The sequence below is a fragment of the Trichosporon asahii genome (assembly GCF_000293215.1).
Source record: "Trichosporon asahii var. asahii CBS 2479 unplaced genomic scaffold scaffold00050, whole genome shotgun sequence".
NCBI classification, from domain to species: domain Eukaryota; kingdom Fungi; phylum Basidiomycota; class Tremellomycetes; order Trichosporonales; family Trichosporonaceae; genus Trichosporon; species Trichosporon asahii.
In genome coordinates, this window is record NW_014040874.1 from 2,758,293 (window position 1) to 2,773,416 (window position 15,124).

Consider the following 15,124-nt stretch of genomic DNA (forward strand, 5'->3'; position numbering starts at 1 on the left):
GACGGAAGCGATTCGTTGAGATCGATGGGCGAAGTGATGGCGTTCCCCGAAGTGGTACTAACCTCGAGAACCGAAGAGGAGCTACACAGTCATCTCAACTGTCGTAAGCGGGGGCCATTCTTGCAGGTCATTTGCTCGGAAGAAACGCAGGCCGTCTCGCCGTTCGCTTGGCAGCGGCTTGGGTTGCAGACAATCGATCCCAGAAGCATCGGTCACTTGTCGCGACCACTATTGGCGCACCCTTGGAGCGTCCCTGGCTGAACGCGCCTCCTTCTTCCAGAGCAAATCTGCACTGAGCAAACTCGCGCGTTACCTTTCCCCGACAGCCAGCCAGCCGCGCCCCTCCAGTATGGACTTCTTCACTTGTCTGCATACTTCTCGCTCCAAGCCTGGAGTGCGGAACACTGATCGTACGTAATAGCTACAAAATCATCCTGGGCGATCTTTTCCCGCTGCACTTAGCGGCCGGCGGCGACGGCCATCGGCGAGCGGATGACACCAGTGTTGGCAATGATCGCCTTGGTCTCGAGGTAGTTGAGAAGGACGGCTTCTCCGTTTTCACGCCCGATGCCGCTCTGCTTGAATCCTCCGAAGGGGACGGTGGGCGAGGTGTAGTTGTAGAGGTTGTTCCAGACGGTGCCAGCACGAATGGCCGTGTTCATGCGCATGAGGCGCTCGTTGTTGTGCGAGAAGACAGCCGAGGCAAGACCGTAGGTCGTGTCGTTGGCGATCTTGATGGCCTCCTCCTCGTCCTTGAAGGTCTGGATCGAGACGACGGGACCGAAGACCTCGTTGGCGAGCACAGAGTTGCCGGGCTTGACGTTGGTGAAGACGGTGGGGCGGAGGTAGTAGCCGTCACCGAGGTCCTTGATCTCGTCACCGCCGGTGGCGAGCTCGGCGCCCTCCTCGACAGCACGCTTGATCCAGTCCTTGACCTTGCCAAAGTGGCCCTCCGACTGCAGGGGACCCTGGGTGGTCGACGGGTCGAAGGGGTCACCGACCTTGATGCCCTTCATGAGGTTGACGAACTCGCGGGTGAACTCGTCGGCGATGCCCTCCTGGACGAGAATACGAGAGCCGGCAACACAGACCTGACCGACGTTCATCTCAATACCGAACAGCGCCCACTCAGCCGCCTCCTTGACATTGGCGTCGTCGACTGGGGGCGTCAGCGTCTGGAATTCTAGGAACGGGGCGCGGGAAGCTAGACCTGAGGAAGCTTCTCTGTATGCCCTCTTGGGCGCAACTCACAGATGATGTTGGGCGACTTGCCGCCGAGCTCGAGGGTGACACGCTTCAGGTTGCTGTCAGCGGCAGCCTTGAGGATCTTGCGGCCGACGGCACCAGAGCCGGTGAACGCGACCTTGTCGACGTCCATGTGGTCGGCAATGGCCTGGCCGGCGGTGTGGCCGAGACCGGGTGATGAGGTTGAAGACTCCAGGAGGGAAGCCAGCCTCACGAACCAGCTCGGCGATGCGGAGAGCGGAGAGAGGGGTGCTCTCAGCGCTCTTCAGCACGACAGTGTTGCCGCACGCGAAAGCGGGGCCGATCTTCCACGAGAGCATGGAGGCTGCGACTTAGCTAAGGGAGACAGTAGTCGAGCTTACCAGGGAAGTTCCAGGGGATGATCTGGCCGCAAACACCGACGGGCTCAAGCTTGGTGTAGGCGTGGGCGCCGGGGACCGAGTTGTAGGTGTGGCCCATAATCTTGTCCGCCCATCCAGCGTAGTAACGGAGGGTGGTGATGACGCCGGGAATGTCCTTGGTCTTGGCGTCCGAGAAGAGCTTGCCGGTGTCGGTTGCCTCGAGAGCGGCGAGCTCGTCGAGGTTGGCCTCAACGAGGTCGGCGAGCTTGTTCAGGAGCTTGGCGCGCTGACCAGCGAATCCGAAGCCCCAGGCGCGGTTGTTGGCCTCGTAAGCGGTACGGGCAGCCTTGACGGCGGCATCGACATCGTCGGCGTCACCCTGGTAGATCTCGCCGATGACCTTGCCCTTGGCGGGGTTGTATACCTCGAGCTTCTTGCCCGCCTTGGAAGGGACGAACTCGTTGTTGATGAACATTCCATGGTGGAGGTTGACGGTCTTGCCGTTACCCAGCTCGAGGGAGACGGTGGGCTCGTTCGACTTGGTCATGGTGGTTTTCTGTTGTCTCTCGGTGAAGGATGAGGATGAGGGAGAGGTGGAAGAAGCTAAGAGACGGCGGTGCCCACCAATGCTTATTAAACCAGCAGGCAACACGCCCAGAAGGTCGCACATGACGCATTAGCCGGCCCCCGGGGGCATGGAGGTACACGTTGAGGGCGGGCACGATGGGGTAGTGGTCTCGGGCTAACCAAGCCAAGCCTTCAGCCATGCGCACGCCAGAGGAGCCCAGCTAGCCCAGAGAGAGGCCAGAGGTGGGCTAACGGGCAGATAGCCCGACAATGCCATGGTCAAGCGTGAGAAGGGCCCAACCCTCGAATGCCGTCAAATCGGGCAGTGTGCCTACCGTGCCTGGTCGCATCTGGCCGATATCGCCATATTAATACCCGGGCACCTATGCCTCAGTCACGTGTTTTCCTCAAACGCACACCCGGGTTCCTGCATTCCGCACCATCCATCCGCACTCCAGGCTCGACGCGTCTCGACCCCACACGCTCTGCGTACTCCGAGTTCCGACGGAGACCTGCTCCAGCATGTGTCTGCCTCAGTGACAGATCTTTTCTGTGCGGGCGCCGAAAAACATAGAACGCCTTACGAGAACTGGCTGCCGCGAGTACATGCATACATGCCTATTATACAACAGCGTTGCGACAGCGTCTTGGCTTCTCGGAGCCCCTGATCAACGGACTTCGAGATACAGCTACTCTGCACGTAGGCGCCCACCTTGCTCTCAAAAACTTGGCTGGTCTGTCACTCCAAATGCTTCCACCTCGAAGTTGGCAAAGCAGGAGGGCTGAGGAGCCTCGCATCGTTGGCTGAGGGTTGCGTCGACGCTACGGGCTGGGTCTGGGTGGCGGCAGGACGTCCAGAGTTAGAGGGGCGGCCGCGTTTCATGGGCCGAGCCGTTGAGCTGGACCGATTATTCCGTTGCTGACGAGACTGTTTCGCGGCCTTGTTTTGGCGAGAACGAGCGACGTGCGTTGGAACGGCAGTCTCTTCCTCGTCAGACCAAGACAGCTGGTCGACATCCTCTTCGCCTTCCTCGTCTGTCTCGTCCCGGGGGATCTGCGGTTGAGAGTCGTCCAGGACACGGGGCATCGGGGAAGTTGACGAAGATGTGATCCCACTCGGACGCTGGACTTGCTGCGGCCTGGAGCTTGCATCAACGGGCGGCCTTGCCAGCCACCTCTCGATCGCTGCGTCGTCGGAATCGTCGTCGGAGAGGAGACTGATAACCGGCACACCCTTGGGCAAACGGAAGGCGGAGTCGGGATGAGACGAGGAAGATGGGCGAGGGTAGCGAGGACGTTTCAGCTGTCGAGTGGGCGAGAGCGGGATGGAGTGAAGCGTCGCAGGAGCTTTCGTCGCTGCGGGCGAGCCATTGTTCGACTTTGTCTTCGTGCGACCCTTCTTGCCACCGTTCTGAGAGGTTGACGCTGATGACACCTTGAAAGCGAGCGTTGTCTGTTCCTGATCGGGGGGGATGATAATGGCATTCTCCTTTGTACTGGCGTCCGCGTATCGCATGAGGAAGCGTTTCAGCTCTGACTTGTTCTTGATCTTGAGGGCGCCGGTGAGTCCATGTTCTCCAGCGACAGCGTGTAGTTCGTCGACCGTCTGCAGTGTCAGCTGGAGGGTCTGAAGCTAAACGGACCTTTCCGGCGAGATACGCCTCTGTGATCGGTATCTTCTCCCTTTTGGTTATGATCATTGTTGAGCCCGAGATCTGGACAGAATTTGGGACACGGTGCAGTCGAGGATCGAGGAAGGCGGAGAGTGAGACGTTGATGTGTGAGTTGCAAACGAACCGCACCGATCACTCGCTCTCTGACCCACCGATCACTTGTCGCTGGGCGCAATGTCTTCCTCGACCACTAGGTGACTGCGCGGGCACCAAACGCGGGCGGCAAGAAAGCGCTGCAGGCATGCAGGCGACGCCTCTCGCTCGTCAGATGTCTGAGAATGCTAGTGCAGTGCGAGATCCTGAGAGCCCCATGTTCCAGAACCATTACCCAGCGTACATATCTACAGAAATGAGGGATAAAACGGCCAACTGTTTGAGGGTCACGCCGCAATGAGGAGGCCCAGAGACGCTAGACGGCAGTCCTGCTGCGCCCCCAGGCCCCCGACAGTCGATCATGGTTGACTCACCTGGAGACAGTAATATTTGGCCGCCCAAAGTTGCTTGGAGACCCCTCTTGCGTTTATGCAACAGTGGCACCCCGCGCTTGCTCAAACCAAGAAGCAGCTGTTAACAGCCAATCAATATGGAGACATAGGAGAGCGACTCAAGAGGAAGGTGCCAAAGGCGCGGAGCCCCGTAAACAACACGAAAGATCACCGCTTATCGCTCGCCTGCGAGAAAGTTAAACTCCCTGGACTATCATTAGTACTGATCGAGGGGCCCTTCGGTCACTGCACAACCCATTCATATCGAACTACTGAACAAAGCCTGCCTTTTCCGGCTCAGTATACCCTAGGAGCGATTATTACGAGAACTGTTGACAAAAGAGAGTGGGAACATTGCGGAGCCCCCGGTGCGAGGTGCGAGCAGCGCGGGTGACGGTCCGCCTTATCATTTGCGACTTTACTGAGCGATGACACCCTGGTCGGTGACGGTGATCTTCCTGAGCTTCTTGGAAGCCTTGACGGGGTTGGGCTGCTCATAGATGTAGTCGAGCTCCTCGAGGGTCTTGCCCTGCGACTCGACACCGAAGAGGTACCAGCAGACAGCCTCGACGCAGTCCCAGCCGACGAAGATGAAGATGGTGCGGTAGCCGATGTTCTCGAGCGAGATGGGCATGCAGAACTGGTTGATGAAGCCCATGCCCGAGACGATGAAGCCGGAAGCAGCGAGACCCTTGGCGCGCATGGTCGTGCTGAGCGACTCGACCGGGACGATGCCCTGGAGAGGAGTGTAGGTGGTGGAGAACGCGCAGTTGAAGAGGAAGTACATGGCGAGCGCACCCTGGCCGACAGCCTTAGAGACGTAGCGAGTGGGGTCACCGACAGCCTCACCGCGCGCAGTCTGCTTGCCCATGACCTCGGCAAGACCACCGTTGATGCCAAGGAAGACGGCACAGATGAAGGTACCGAGAGGGAGAATGGCGCGGCGAGGAACGCGGTCGGCGACAGTAGCGGCCGAGATGGCGCAGAAGGCTGAGATGCACTGGTTGAGGAGGTTGTAGCCGAGCTGGCCAGCGGCGGTGTTGACACCGAGCATCTCGGAAATGACAGTGTTGAAGTAACCGAGACCGTTGCCAGAGAACTGTGACGTCAGATTTTGTTGATAAGATTGTAACCCACCTGACCGAAGACGGAGATCATGAGGACCTGGGCCATGCGCCAGCGACCGCCGCGGGTCAGGAACAGAGGGCGGTAGTCCCACCAGCGCTTGTCGATGCCGTCGAGGGAGATGGCGTTCTTCATCTCCTCGTACTCAAACTTGACGAGGGGCGAGTCGGGGTTGCCGTTGCCGTGGAAGCGGATGAGGAAAGCGAGCGCCTCCTCGTCGCGGCCGTTGGCCATGAGGTAACGGGGAGACTCGGGGACGATGAAGACCAGGAACATGACAATCACAGCGCAGACAGCCTGGAGGATGACCGGGATCTGCCACTGGAGGTTGCTGCCCATGTACGAGCAACCGAAGGTGATAGCCGCGGCAGGAACCGAGCCACCGAACCAACCGCCTATCAGTCAGCTAGAGCCCTGTGGCGAAAGTGCCACTCACAGTTGTAGAGACCAGTAGCCCTGGAGCGCCAGCTGGGAGGCGCGACCTCCATCGAGTAGGCAGGAGCGGCAACGGTCATAAGACTGATGGCGGCACCAAGAATGAAGCGGCCGACAACGAACTGGGCAACGTGCTTCGAGGTGACCATGACGATCATGCCGATGCAGATCACAACCGCGCCCACAAACATGGCCTTGCGACGACCGTAGCGGTCAGACATGATAGCAGCGAACGGAGCAGCAAGCATGGAGCCGACAGTGTAGAGCGAGAAAATGACGGAAACAACGGGGCCAGTAGTCTTCTTCAGGCCGAAAGTCTGCTGGTAGTGGGGCATCTGTCGTTAGCGGAGTCGAGTCAGTCCACCTACGGCAAGCATTCCAGTCATGAGCGAACCGTCGTAACCATTGGCGAAGGCACAGCAACAAGCACAGAAGACCGAGACTAAGGTTAGTCGGCTCCGGATTCCCGGTTTTTCCAGGCAACTCACGGTAGAGAATCCAAGAGTCCTTGCTCCATCTCGGCATCTCAGACGGCATCATCGTGAACTGAGGCTCATCCTGACGTTAGCCACTGCCGCGAGTTCGGGTGCTAGATGCGATGCTCACTCCATGGCTGTAGTCGAGCTTCGTCGGGCTCCTGGTGCCGTCGTCATTGTGGTCGAGGTCGTACTTCTGCTCGATGTCGGCCATTGTTGTGATTGTCGGTCTTGTGGTCGTGGGTTGGAGATCAGCATGACCAAGGTCACATCCTTTTATAAACAGGTCGGCGGCGAGATCTTCGTGCAACGCGTGACTGGAAGCGGCCCGCGAGCACTCAGTGGCTAGTGAGCCGACGCGCTCTGGGACCGATGCGGGGCGGCTGTGGTGTCCCGCGAGCTTGAACTGGCCCGTCCCTTGTGATCCAGCTAGCGCCTCCCCCAACAGAAGGGCCCGAATCGGGCTGAGGCCCCACGCTGGCGGCATGCTGGCTGGCGGATGCTGGACCTCGGCGCATTCTCTGGGCCGGCGCTAGTGCCGGGTGCTAAATCTGGCCGGCCAGGCCGACATCGGTGAATTAAGTTTGGTCCAAGGCGAAGGTCGGGGGTGGTGGAGACCCACAATCGGGCCTGCGGATAAGGATGGCCCATCGTCGTCTACAGAATGTTGATGCATTGGGCTTCACAGTTGATTGAGGACGCCAGCGTTGACGATGCAGGAAAGGCCCGGTGCACGGACCGTGCCGGTCAACACTCAAAACTACTTCCCTCTCCGGATTCACCCCTCCCCGGCCTGAAGTGGCACTCATTCCCCAGGCTCCACTTTCGGTGCGTACCTGCTTGGGATGATCTCTCTTCAACAACCCCAGGAATCTCAACAGACCCGCGATGGCAGCTCCGCACTCCTGACTTCTTCCCATGGATCTCTTCAAGAGAAGATCCCATAGGCCGCCACCATTCCGGCCGCTCACGGACAGCGGAGCCTCGCTGCGGGTGGTCAAGAGCAAGTCTGCTCACAGTCCGGGTTTCGCGCATCTTTCCGATATGTTTGAGTCTGCTACTCAGGCAACTCAGGCGGCGGCAATGGTGGGAGAGATGCATCGAAGGCAAGCGGAGGATGAGTACAGCGGCTCCCCGACAGCGCCCTATTCCGATCCTCTGTGGTCGTCTGCTGCTCCGAGAAACACGCGTTAGCCTTAGCTCCAATCACATGCAAACGGCTACGTCGGGCGAGGGGTTCCTACATCGTGCGGAGCAACTCTGACGGCAAGGACAAAGGCAACATGATCAGGCCTGAGACAGCATCTGGCGGAATCGGGCCATTCCTGGTCGCCCGTGCCTACGGCCCGAGCTTGGTCTTCGAGGTCCTGCCGATAACGGCACATTTACCGGCCGGCGTGACCATTGTGTGACGCGGTCACGTGCAGTTATCTTAACGGCAGCCTCAACTAAGGGTGGCCATGTGTAGCACACGCTGATGACTACTCACGGAGTTTGCACGTGTTTAACACGTGCTATCGGCGTTACGGGACTGCGCGCATAACGCCGATCGCGGAGCAAAGTTACGTAAGCATTTGTGTGTCTCGCTCCACTGGGTTGCGCACATGACATTACCTCGGCGGTTCTCCCATCTTCTCTTCTCTTAAGTCACTTAACACACAAACTCAAGGTGAGATAGCCAGCACCACCAGGAGTCCGACCAGCCAGCGCGACGCGACGACGACGATAACCGGTCTCGACTTGTTCATCGCCCGCGTTGTGCAACCTCGTCGATTCTGCTGCGACTTCTTCCCGTGTGACTCGTGCTGACATTGCTTCCCTCCTTCCGCGACTTGACTCGTTTCATCATCTTATCGCGACTTTTTGGTGGAATCGAACTACAGATGCGTGACAAGTGGCGCAAGAAGCGCATGCGCAAGCTCCGTCGCAAACGCAGAAAGATGCGTGCCCGTTCCAAGTGAGTGGCGATGAAATGTTCTCTCGTGAACCACAGCTGACATGACAGGTAAACGACTCGCATAGACCATGGCCTTGCCCCTGAGGCATGAGTCACAACCACCGCTTTGGAGCCGACTGCTCCCGCACGACGCACCGAATTGATGGGGACTGGAGCATGTCTTAAGACTCGGTCACCTATGCACCCCCCCCTGCTTAGCCTGAAGGAAGTCTTGTAACAAAGAGATGAAATTTGTGCGAAGCGTCTGCTGGAACCGCTGCTACTGCTACTAATCTGTGCGCGTACATGAGAAAAATATGAATGCGCCTCGCACCGTTTCCTGAATCTGCAATGGAGCGACGGCGTCGGCGTCGGCGAAGGGCGAGGAGGGCCTGCGTCGCACCAGGTAGTGGTGCAGTGCGAGCGAATGGGGAGGGATCTGTGCCTGTAGTTCGCCCCGAGTGTCTAGCTATGGAGCTCTGCAATCGAGTCGCGCGCGACGTGCCAGATCCCCCAGGCCGAGACCCGTCGGGCTATGGATAGCAGCAATCGTGCAGCCCAGCGCGAGTCGGAGTACCAGCGCTCGGCAACCATGAAAGGGTGGTGTGCAGCTTAGAGAGGGGTCGAGGCACGTGATCTGGAAATTGTGGAGGTCGTCCAAAGTCAGAAGTTGGCCTGACGCCATCGCGAACTGGTCCGACCGCGAGCACTGCACTACGCCCACAATCCCTGCAGAATAATGGTGAGCTTGAGATGGCGTCTGGAGCTGACATTGACAGTCAAACGACGAGGTATGTTCAGACTCCCTTCGCGCGGCCAAATGGTCGTTGCGCCATCTTCAACCCCGAAGTCGTACTGACCATGGTTCAGCACCCCTCGAAGCGCCCTCGCCCGAATGTCGGCTCCGCTCTGCGACGCGGCCCGCCGGGTCCCGATTTTGCAAAGGGCGTGAAGTACTGGGACGAGATTGATGCGACCGTCGACGGCATGCTTGGCGGCTTCGGCACCGGCGTGAGTTGTTCGTTAAGAGGCCTCAACTAACAGCAGCCTGTCCCGCACATCGACCAACTGTCGTCGCGTCTGTTCCTCCTCTCCCTCCTTCCTCAGCTTGCCACCTTCCCCAACCCACTCACCCCGTCGCCGCCATCCCAACGCCCGCCATACCGCCTCACTGCCCTTGACGTCGGCGCTGGTATTGGCCGTGTCACGTCCACCGTGCTGCTACCGCTGTTCGACGATGTTGTGACTACGGAGCCGGTCCAGCACTTCGTCGAGGAGGCTGAGCGTGCTGCGTCTAGCGGAGAGTGGAGGGAGCTGCCGCGCCTGGTCGGCAAGGTGCGCGACCCTGACGAGCAGAAGGAGCGGGAACGCCGCATCGCGGAGTGGAATCGGGGTCGTGGCAAGCGCGTCTGGGTTGTCCGTGCGGGCCTGCAGAACCTCGACCCCGCCTACCCGACGCGAGGAGGAAACCAGAGCCTCGGCGTCATCGGCGAGGCAAGGGAGGGCGACAAGGGTAACTTTGGTGAGGAAGGTAACATCCAGTATGATGTGTGAGTAGCTGTAAGCCTTGCCTCGTGAAGCTGACGTCGCAGTATTTGGTGCCAGTGGTGCCTCGGTCACATGGGCCACAACGATCTCGTCTCCTTCTTGCGCCGTGCCAAGGCTGCGCTCCGACACCCCTCCGACATGGCGGACGATGAGCAGGCTGAGTACGGCAAGCCGATCATCGTCGTCAAGGAGAACTGCTGCGAGGACAGCCCTGAAGGCGGTCCGAATGAGTTCCTCGACGAGGAGGACTCCAGTCTCACCAGGTACGTTCCAGCTGGTCGACGCCTCAACGCGAAGTTAACTAGCAGATCTAACGGGAAGTGGCTCCAGGTGTTCGAGGAGGCCGGCCTGCGCGTCATCAAGGAAGAAGTCCAGGAGGGACTCCCGCAGGAGCTCTTCACGGTCAAGACTTGGGCTCTGCAGTAGATGTTTGTACATTTCATACTAGGTTGCATGGGTTTCGTGTTCTCTATATGCTGGGAGCCTTGACGGATTCGGTTACGTATATGTTAGATGGTCAGTGCACGAAAGTAGAGGGTCAGACCGACTATGGAGTGTACAGCGAAGAGACTCAGCGCGGCCTGCGCTTATGTTGGCCACAATGTGCACTGGTGCAAGCCTGATCGCCTGACGAAGCGGCAGACGAGGCGTCGATCTAGACAAAGTCGAGACGGATTGAGGACAGAGGCAGTAGTAAGGGGTGATGCGATGAAGGGCTGGCCCGCGCACCTGGGCGCCCATCCTAAGCAGCCTGAGCGGCGACTCAACTACGTCTGTCTCCGCAGCCTCACAACACTGCACAATAAAGTAAACACAAGCATGACAACCATGTACCCAGAGGGCGTCCCAACATGCATGCCGCTCGCCTCGCGCCTCGGTGCCTCATAGCGCCTCGTTGCAATAAGGGCAACCGCACGTGACTGCGTCTCACGTGGAGGGATGCCACAAGTGCCACATTTTCGCTTTTCGTCGAAACGCCGCATCTGAGCCAGCTCTCGACCTAAACTGCTATTGCTGGTGTCGGTAGTCCTCCCAACCATCAAGCGATCAGGTGAGTGCGCCAGCGACGACGACGACGACGAGCACTGTGCTGACCTTGCGATCCGCTGTTGTGACTGCCGCCTCTACGATTCTTGTGTGCTTTTCCCCGATCTCGAACCTCGAAATACCGACCTGTACCACGGCCCTGCCCAAATCTTCAAATCTTCGACGGCTTGTTCCATTTCAAACTTTCGACCGCAACAACTCCCAGTCAAGATGCCTTCGCACATTCCCATTGTCAAGAAGAGGACGAAGCACTTCAAGCGTCACCAGTCTGACCGCTACCATGGTGTCAAGGAGTCCTGGAGGAAGCCCAAGGGTATCGACAACCGCGTGCGTATCAATCGACGGAAGGAAGATTTGCTGGATCTGGGATTTGGACCTGGGATTGCTGGGAAGGAACGGGAACTGCGAACACTGCGACAGCGGTGCTGCATCGGCGCTCTGCTTGTTGTTTTGCTTGCTAGAGAGCGTCACACCATGCTGTTGTGGGCGTGCAAATGCTGTCCTGCGTCCTTCCGTTCAGCGTCTCGTGATCCCCAGACGGAGCATCTGTCTTGCCTCAACGGTGTACTAGAGCTATTGCTGACTTTGCCAGGTTCGTCGTCGCTTCAAGGGCCAGCTCCCCATGCCCAAGATCGGTTACGGCTCGAACAAGAAGACCCGCCACCTGATCCCCTCTGGCCACAAGGAGGTCCTCGTCCACAACCTCGCCGACCTCGAGCTCCTTCTCATGCACTCGAACCAGTACGCCGCTGCCATCGCCCACGGTGTCTCGTCCAAGAAGCGCATTGAGATCCTCTCGCGCGCCAAGATCCTCGGCGTCAAGGTCACCAACGCCGCCGCCAAGCTCCGCACTGAGGAGGCCTAAAAAGGTTGATCCGACCTAGACGGGAGCGATGTATGACTGGTTGCATATAGGACAGAGAAGGAAGAAGGACATGCGTGTCCGGAGCATCATCTGCTGATCACTGACGCGATGGAGAGGAAGGAGACTGATTCTGCAGATGGACAAATCTGCGCTTTCGTTGTGAGGCACAGGCACTTGCAGCCAATGTGCCAGTCAGTCGTGTGTGCGCGTGACTTCCCTTCGTCACAACTAGCCACTGCGACTTGGCGTGTCAACAAGAACAAGATTCTTTCCGAGCAACCCGCGACATCTCTCTACAACTAATCTAGTTTCTACAATCGGGACACGACCCTCGTCTTCGGCGCAAACTTCTCCATGCCCGGTCCGAGGCCAACGGGCAGCTCGTCCTCGGGCGAGTGCTCCTCCATGTCTCCCTCGTCCTGGCTGTTAGCTTTTTCATCGCGGCGATGCCAGCTGTGGCAGGTGCGAGACTCACGTCGACGACTTCTCCATTCTCGAGCTCGACTGCGTCAAACTGTTCGTCAGCATGCGTGGATATGAGGGGTAAACCTACACTCCAGTCGCGCTCCAGTCCGAGAGGCAGGTAGTCTGTCCTACCGTTCCAGATCTGTTCAAAGTGGTCACCCGTTCCGATACGCTTGTACAAGGAGGTGCAGGCGCATGCGGCAGTCACCTCACGTTTCGGGTCGCCGGTGAGCTTGTTGTCAGCGTGGGTCTTCCATTATCCTCCTCCGCTCTGTTCCTCCCCCTCCGCGTCAAAGTCTACTCACAGCACGTCCAAGGGCAATGACGGTAGCAGCATGCGCAAAGATGACAACTGACCGGACGCCCTCCTCGTCCATCCTCCTCACGAACGTCTTCGCGAACAAGTCGAGTCGGTCATGCACCTCCCTCAAACTCTCCCCCCGTCGGGACGGGTACACAGTACTAGTGTACTCCTCATTGATGAGCCCCGGGGGAAAGTGCTTCGACATGCTCGCCGCACCCTCCACGATGGGCCGGGGGTGGAGCCCAGTCCCCGGCGCAGCGTGCGAGTACCACTCGGCGGGCCCGTGGTCGAGGTGGATCTGTTTCTTGAGTTTCAGCGCGAGCGGCGCCGCAGTCTGCACACAGCGATACCACGGCGAAGCGACTATCTTCTCCGGCACGGGGTATTCGCGAGGCGTCGTCAGGAATACGGCCAAGTCGTCAGACTGGTTCAGGCCATGCGCGGCGAGCTGGGGATGAGGTTAGCGCACCAGCCAAACGGGCGGCACTGCTGTGCTGTGCTGTGTCCCCCTCTCGTAGCGTTCACTCTCCACACGTGCCGATCTCACGCACTGCTCCCAAACCCTCGTCACACAGCGACAGCCCTCGCGCCTCACAGAGGTTGCAGAAACGCAAGTGGGCACTTACAGGATGGTCCCGGATCAAGTCCGTCGGTGCCTTCTGCCATCCGTCCGGCTGCCAATTCGCCCTTGCTGTCAGTTACGCACGCCCCTTGGCAGACATACCGGAAGCCGTGGCGGCACACGTAGATATACTCGAGCATGGCGAGGTAGTGGTGAAGTGAAGTGTGCGGTGCCGACAAGAGATGGCCGCAGGAAGCAGTAAGTGACCGGCTGTGGACGTACCCGCACCACCCACTGGCTACTGGCCGATTCGGCTTTCGCCGCCGGGCAGGTGCGGTCAGGACGCGAGGTGAAGAAGGGTCGGGTTTTGGGCCGATCTGCCACCGCTAGACCGCTCCGCATGCAAAAAGTTCTGCTGAGGCTTGATCACAACACGACTGCGATTGCGGACTGATTAGATACGATCGAGACATGCATGGTTCTGAGGACCTCTTCTCGAGCATCAGCTCCGCGTATGCTATCACGCTGACTATGCCCTTTGCAGCTCTTTAGCACCACTGACTCCGCAGCGATCGAATCCTCGGCACACGACTAGCTAGCTGCTCTGCACCCCACACTCCCAGTCAGTAACCTGCATCGACCAGCTCATGGATGGCAATTGTACATCGCTGAAATACCTATGCTACCGCCTATATCCACGGAAACCTAGATATCCCAAACGTCGGCCCCGCATGCTGCCCCTAAATGCAAACAAGAACGACGTGTTTAGTAGCCGAACTTGGCGAGAGTCTCGTTCTGGGGAACAGAGGCGAGGGCCTTGGCGCGGACCTTGCGAGCAGCCTGCTTGCGCTCGAAGTAGGCCTGGCCCTTGACCTTCCTCTTCTCCTCGAGACGGTCGACAACGTCCTTGTAGCCCCATCCGACCTCGTGCGAGATGCGCTTGAGGGTGGCGTACTTGCGGCCGGGCTTCAGGCGGAGGACACGGAGGGCGGCGGGGACGACGACCTTCTTGACCTTGTCCTGGGCAGGGGGGACACCCTCGTAGAGCTCAAGGCGGCGGAGGGCGGCGGCACCACGCGAGGTCTTGTGGGGGACCATACCGCGGACAGCCTTGTAGAGGATGCGCGAAGGAGCACGGTGGTGGAAGGGACCGGACTTCTTGGGGTTGACAATGTGACGCTTGTGGAGGTAGGCGTGGTACTTGAGCTTGTTACGGAAGAACGAGCCCGAGACGTTGATCTCCTCGCAACGGACGACCGAAACCTTCTGGCCGGAAAGGATCTGTACACGGAAAGTCGTGGTTTATCGAGTTGAAGCGCGAGCAAAAACATTGAGCGTTGCAGACGACGAGAGGAAGACATGTGGTTAGCACCTGTATCGCGAAAATTGTTGCTAGATTTCGGCAGCATGTCTCCCCGAAAGGAAAGGACCAAACTTCACACGACCTTCACACCTCCAGCTCTTCTTCCCTTCCCCTCTGCGTATCGCGACGCGCAGCTGCAGCAGCACGCCGTTCCACGAGCGGCGCTCATTCTTCCCAGCTCCATCCTTCCGCTTCCAGACCGTCCCTTCAAAATTCCTTCTCTCCGTGGTCCTTTCCTTCCTGAATCCAGCTGTCCTTCGAGACACTAACCTGCTTGGCGAGAACCGAAGCAAGACGACCAAGGAGGTGGCCCTTGCCGTCAATGACGATGGGCGTAGACGAGATGGTCGACATTTCTGTTTCGTTGCAACAATCGGGTGTGTGGTGCAGGTTCAAAATTCGCGAGTTCAAAGTTTCGAGTGGGATTATATCGGGTCACGGGCGGGTTTTGGGAGCAGCAAGCGGGTCGGGTGTTCGCGGTTTCGGTCGGCGGGGAGGATCAGGTCAGCACCGGCGTCGGGGTCGTCGTCGCAGTACGCACTTTTGGGGTTACCTTGAGGGATGGAGGAGAAGGACCGACCTGGCTAACGTCCGATGAAGCTCGCTGGCACACTTCCAAGACACACCGCGACGGGACCAATTCCTCCCACCCAGCGAAATCAAAACCGCCCTAGTGCTTAACGCCGA

At 58.8% G+C, this 15,124-nt stretch overlaps 7 protein-coding genes across 7 annotated transcripts; 2 read left to right on the plus strand and 5 right to left on the minus strand.

Moving 5' to 3' along the window:
- Nucleotides 1-458: 458 nt before the first annotated feature.
- Nucleotides 459-2,133, minus strand: A1Q1_02261 (uncharacterized protein; the record flags this gene model as incomplete). Its single annotated transcript, XM_014325206.1, has 3 exons — nt 459-1,159; nt 1,252-1,497; nt 1,608-2,133. 3 exons carry the CDS (start codon nt 2,131-2,133, stop codon nt 459-461), a joined length of 1,473 nt encoding a protein of 490 aa, XP_014180681.1.
- Nucleotides 2,134-2,892: 759 nt separating this feature from the next.
- Nucleotides 2,893-3,853, minus strand: A1Q1_02262 (uncharacterized protein; the record flags this gene model as incomplete). Its single annotated transcript, XM_014325207.1, has 2 exons — nt 2,893-3,759; nt 3,797-3,853. 2 exons carry the CDS (start codon nt 3,851-3,853, stop codon nt 2,893-2,895), a joined length of 924 nt encoding a protein of 307 aa, XP_014180682.1.
- An 876-nt stretch (nt 3,854-4,729) lies between these two features.
- Nucleotides 4,730-6,561, minus strand: A1Q1_02263 (uncharacterized protein; the record flags this gene model as incomplete). Its single annotated transcript, XM_014325208.1, has 6 exons — nt 4,730-5,410; nt 5,449-5,831; nt 5,873-6,188; nt 6,240-6,313; nt 6,360-6,429; nt 6,478-6,561. 6 exons carry the CDS (start codon nt 6,559-6,561, stop codon nt 4,730-4,732), a joined length of 1,608 nt encoding a protein of 535 aa, XP_014180683.1.
- A 2,583-nt stretch (nt 6,562-9,144) lies between these two features.
- Nucleotides 9,145-10,257, plus strand: A1Q1_02264 (uncharacterized protein; the record flags this gene model as incomplete). Its single annotated transcript, XM_014325209.1, has 3 exons — nt 9,145-9,294; nt 9,391-9,833; nt 9,876-10,257. The coding sequence occupies 3 exons, from the start codon at nt 9,145-9,147 to the stop codon at nt 10,255-10,257; spliced, it is 975 nt and encodes a 324-aa protein (XP_014180684.1).
- Nucleotides 10,258-11,088: 831 nt separating this feature from the next.
- A1Q1_02265 (protein component of the large (60S) ribosomal subunit, Rpl32p) lies at nt 11,089-11,743 on the plus strand (the record flags this gene model as incomplete). The annotated part of the gene is made up of 2 exons (XM_014325210.1): nt 11,089-11,205; nt 11,471-11,743. 2 exons carry the CDS (start codon nt 11,089-11,091, stop codon nt 11,741-11,743), a joined length of 390 nt encoding a protein of 129 aa, XP_014180685.1.
- Nucleotides 11,744-12,054: 311 nt separating this feature from the next.
- On the minus strand, nt 12,055-13,274 carry A1Q1_02266 (metabolism-related protein; the record flags this gene model as incomplete). Its single annotated transcript, XM_014325211.1, has 5 exons — nt 12,055-12,162; nt 12,219-12,440; nt 12,514-12,960; nt 13,139-13,186; nt 13,257-13,274. 5 exons carry the CDS (start codon nt 13,272-13,274, stop codon nt 12,055-12,057), a joined length of 843 nt encoding a protein of 280 aa, XP_014180686.1.
- Nucleotides 13,275-13,839: 565 nt separating this feature from the next.
- On the minus strand, nt 13,840-14,791 carry A1Q1_02267 (structural constituent of ribosome; the record flags this gene model as incomplete). Its single annotated transcript, XM_014325212.1, has 2 exons — nt 13,840-14,355; nt 14,708-14,791. The coding sequence occupies 2 exons, from the start codon at nt 14,789-14,791 to the stop codon at nt 13,840-13,842; spliced, it is 600 nt and encodes a 199-aa protein (XP_014180687.1).
- Nucleotides 14,792-15,124: the final 333 nt, after the last annotated feature.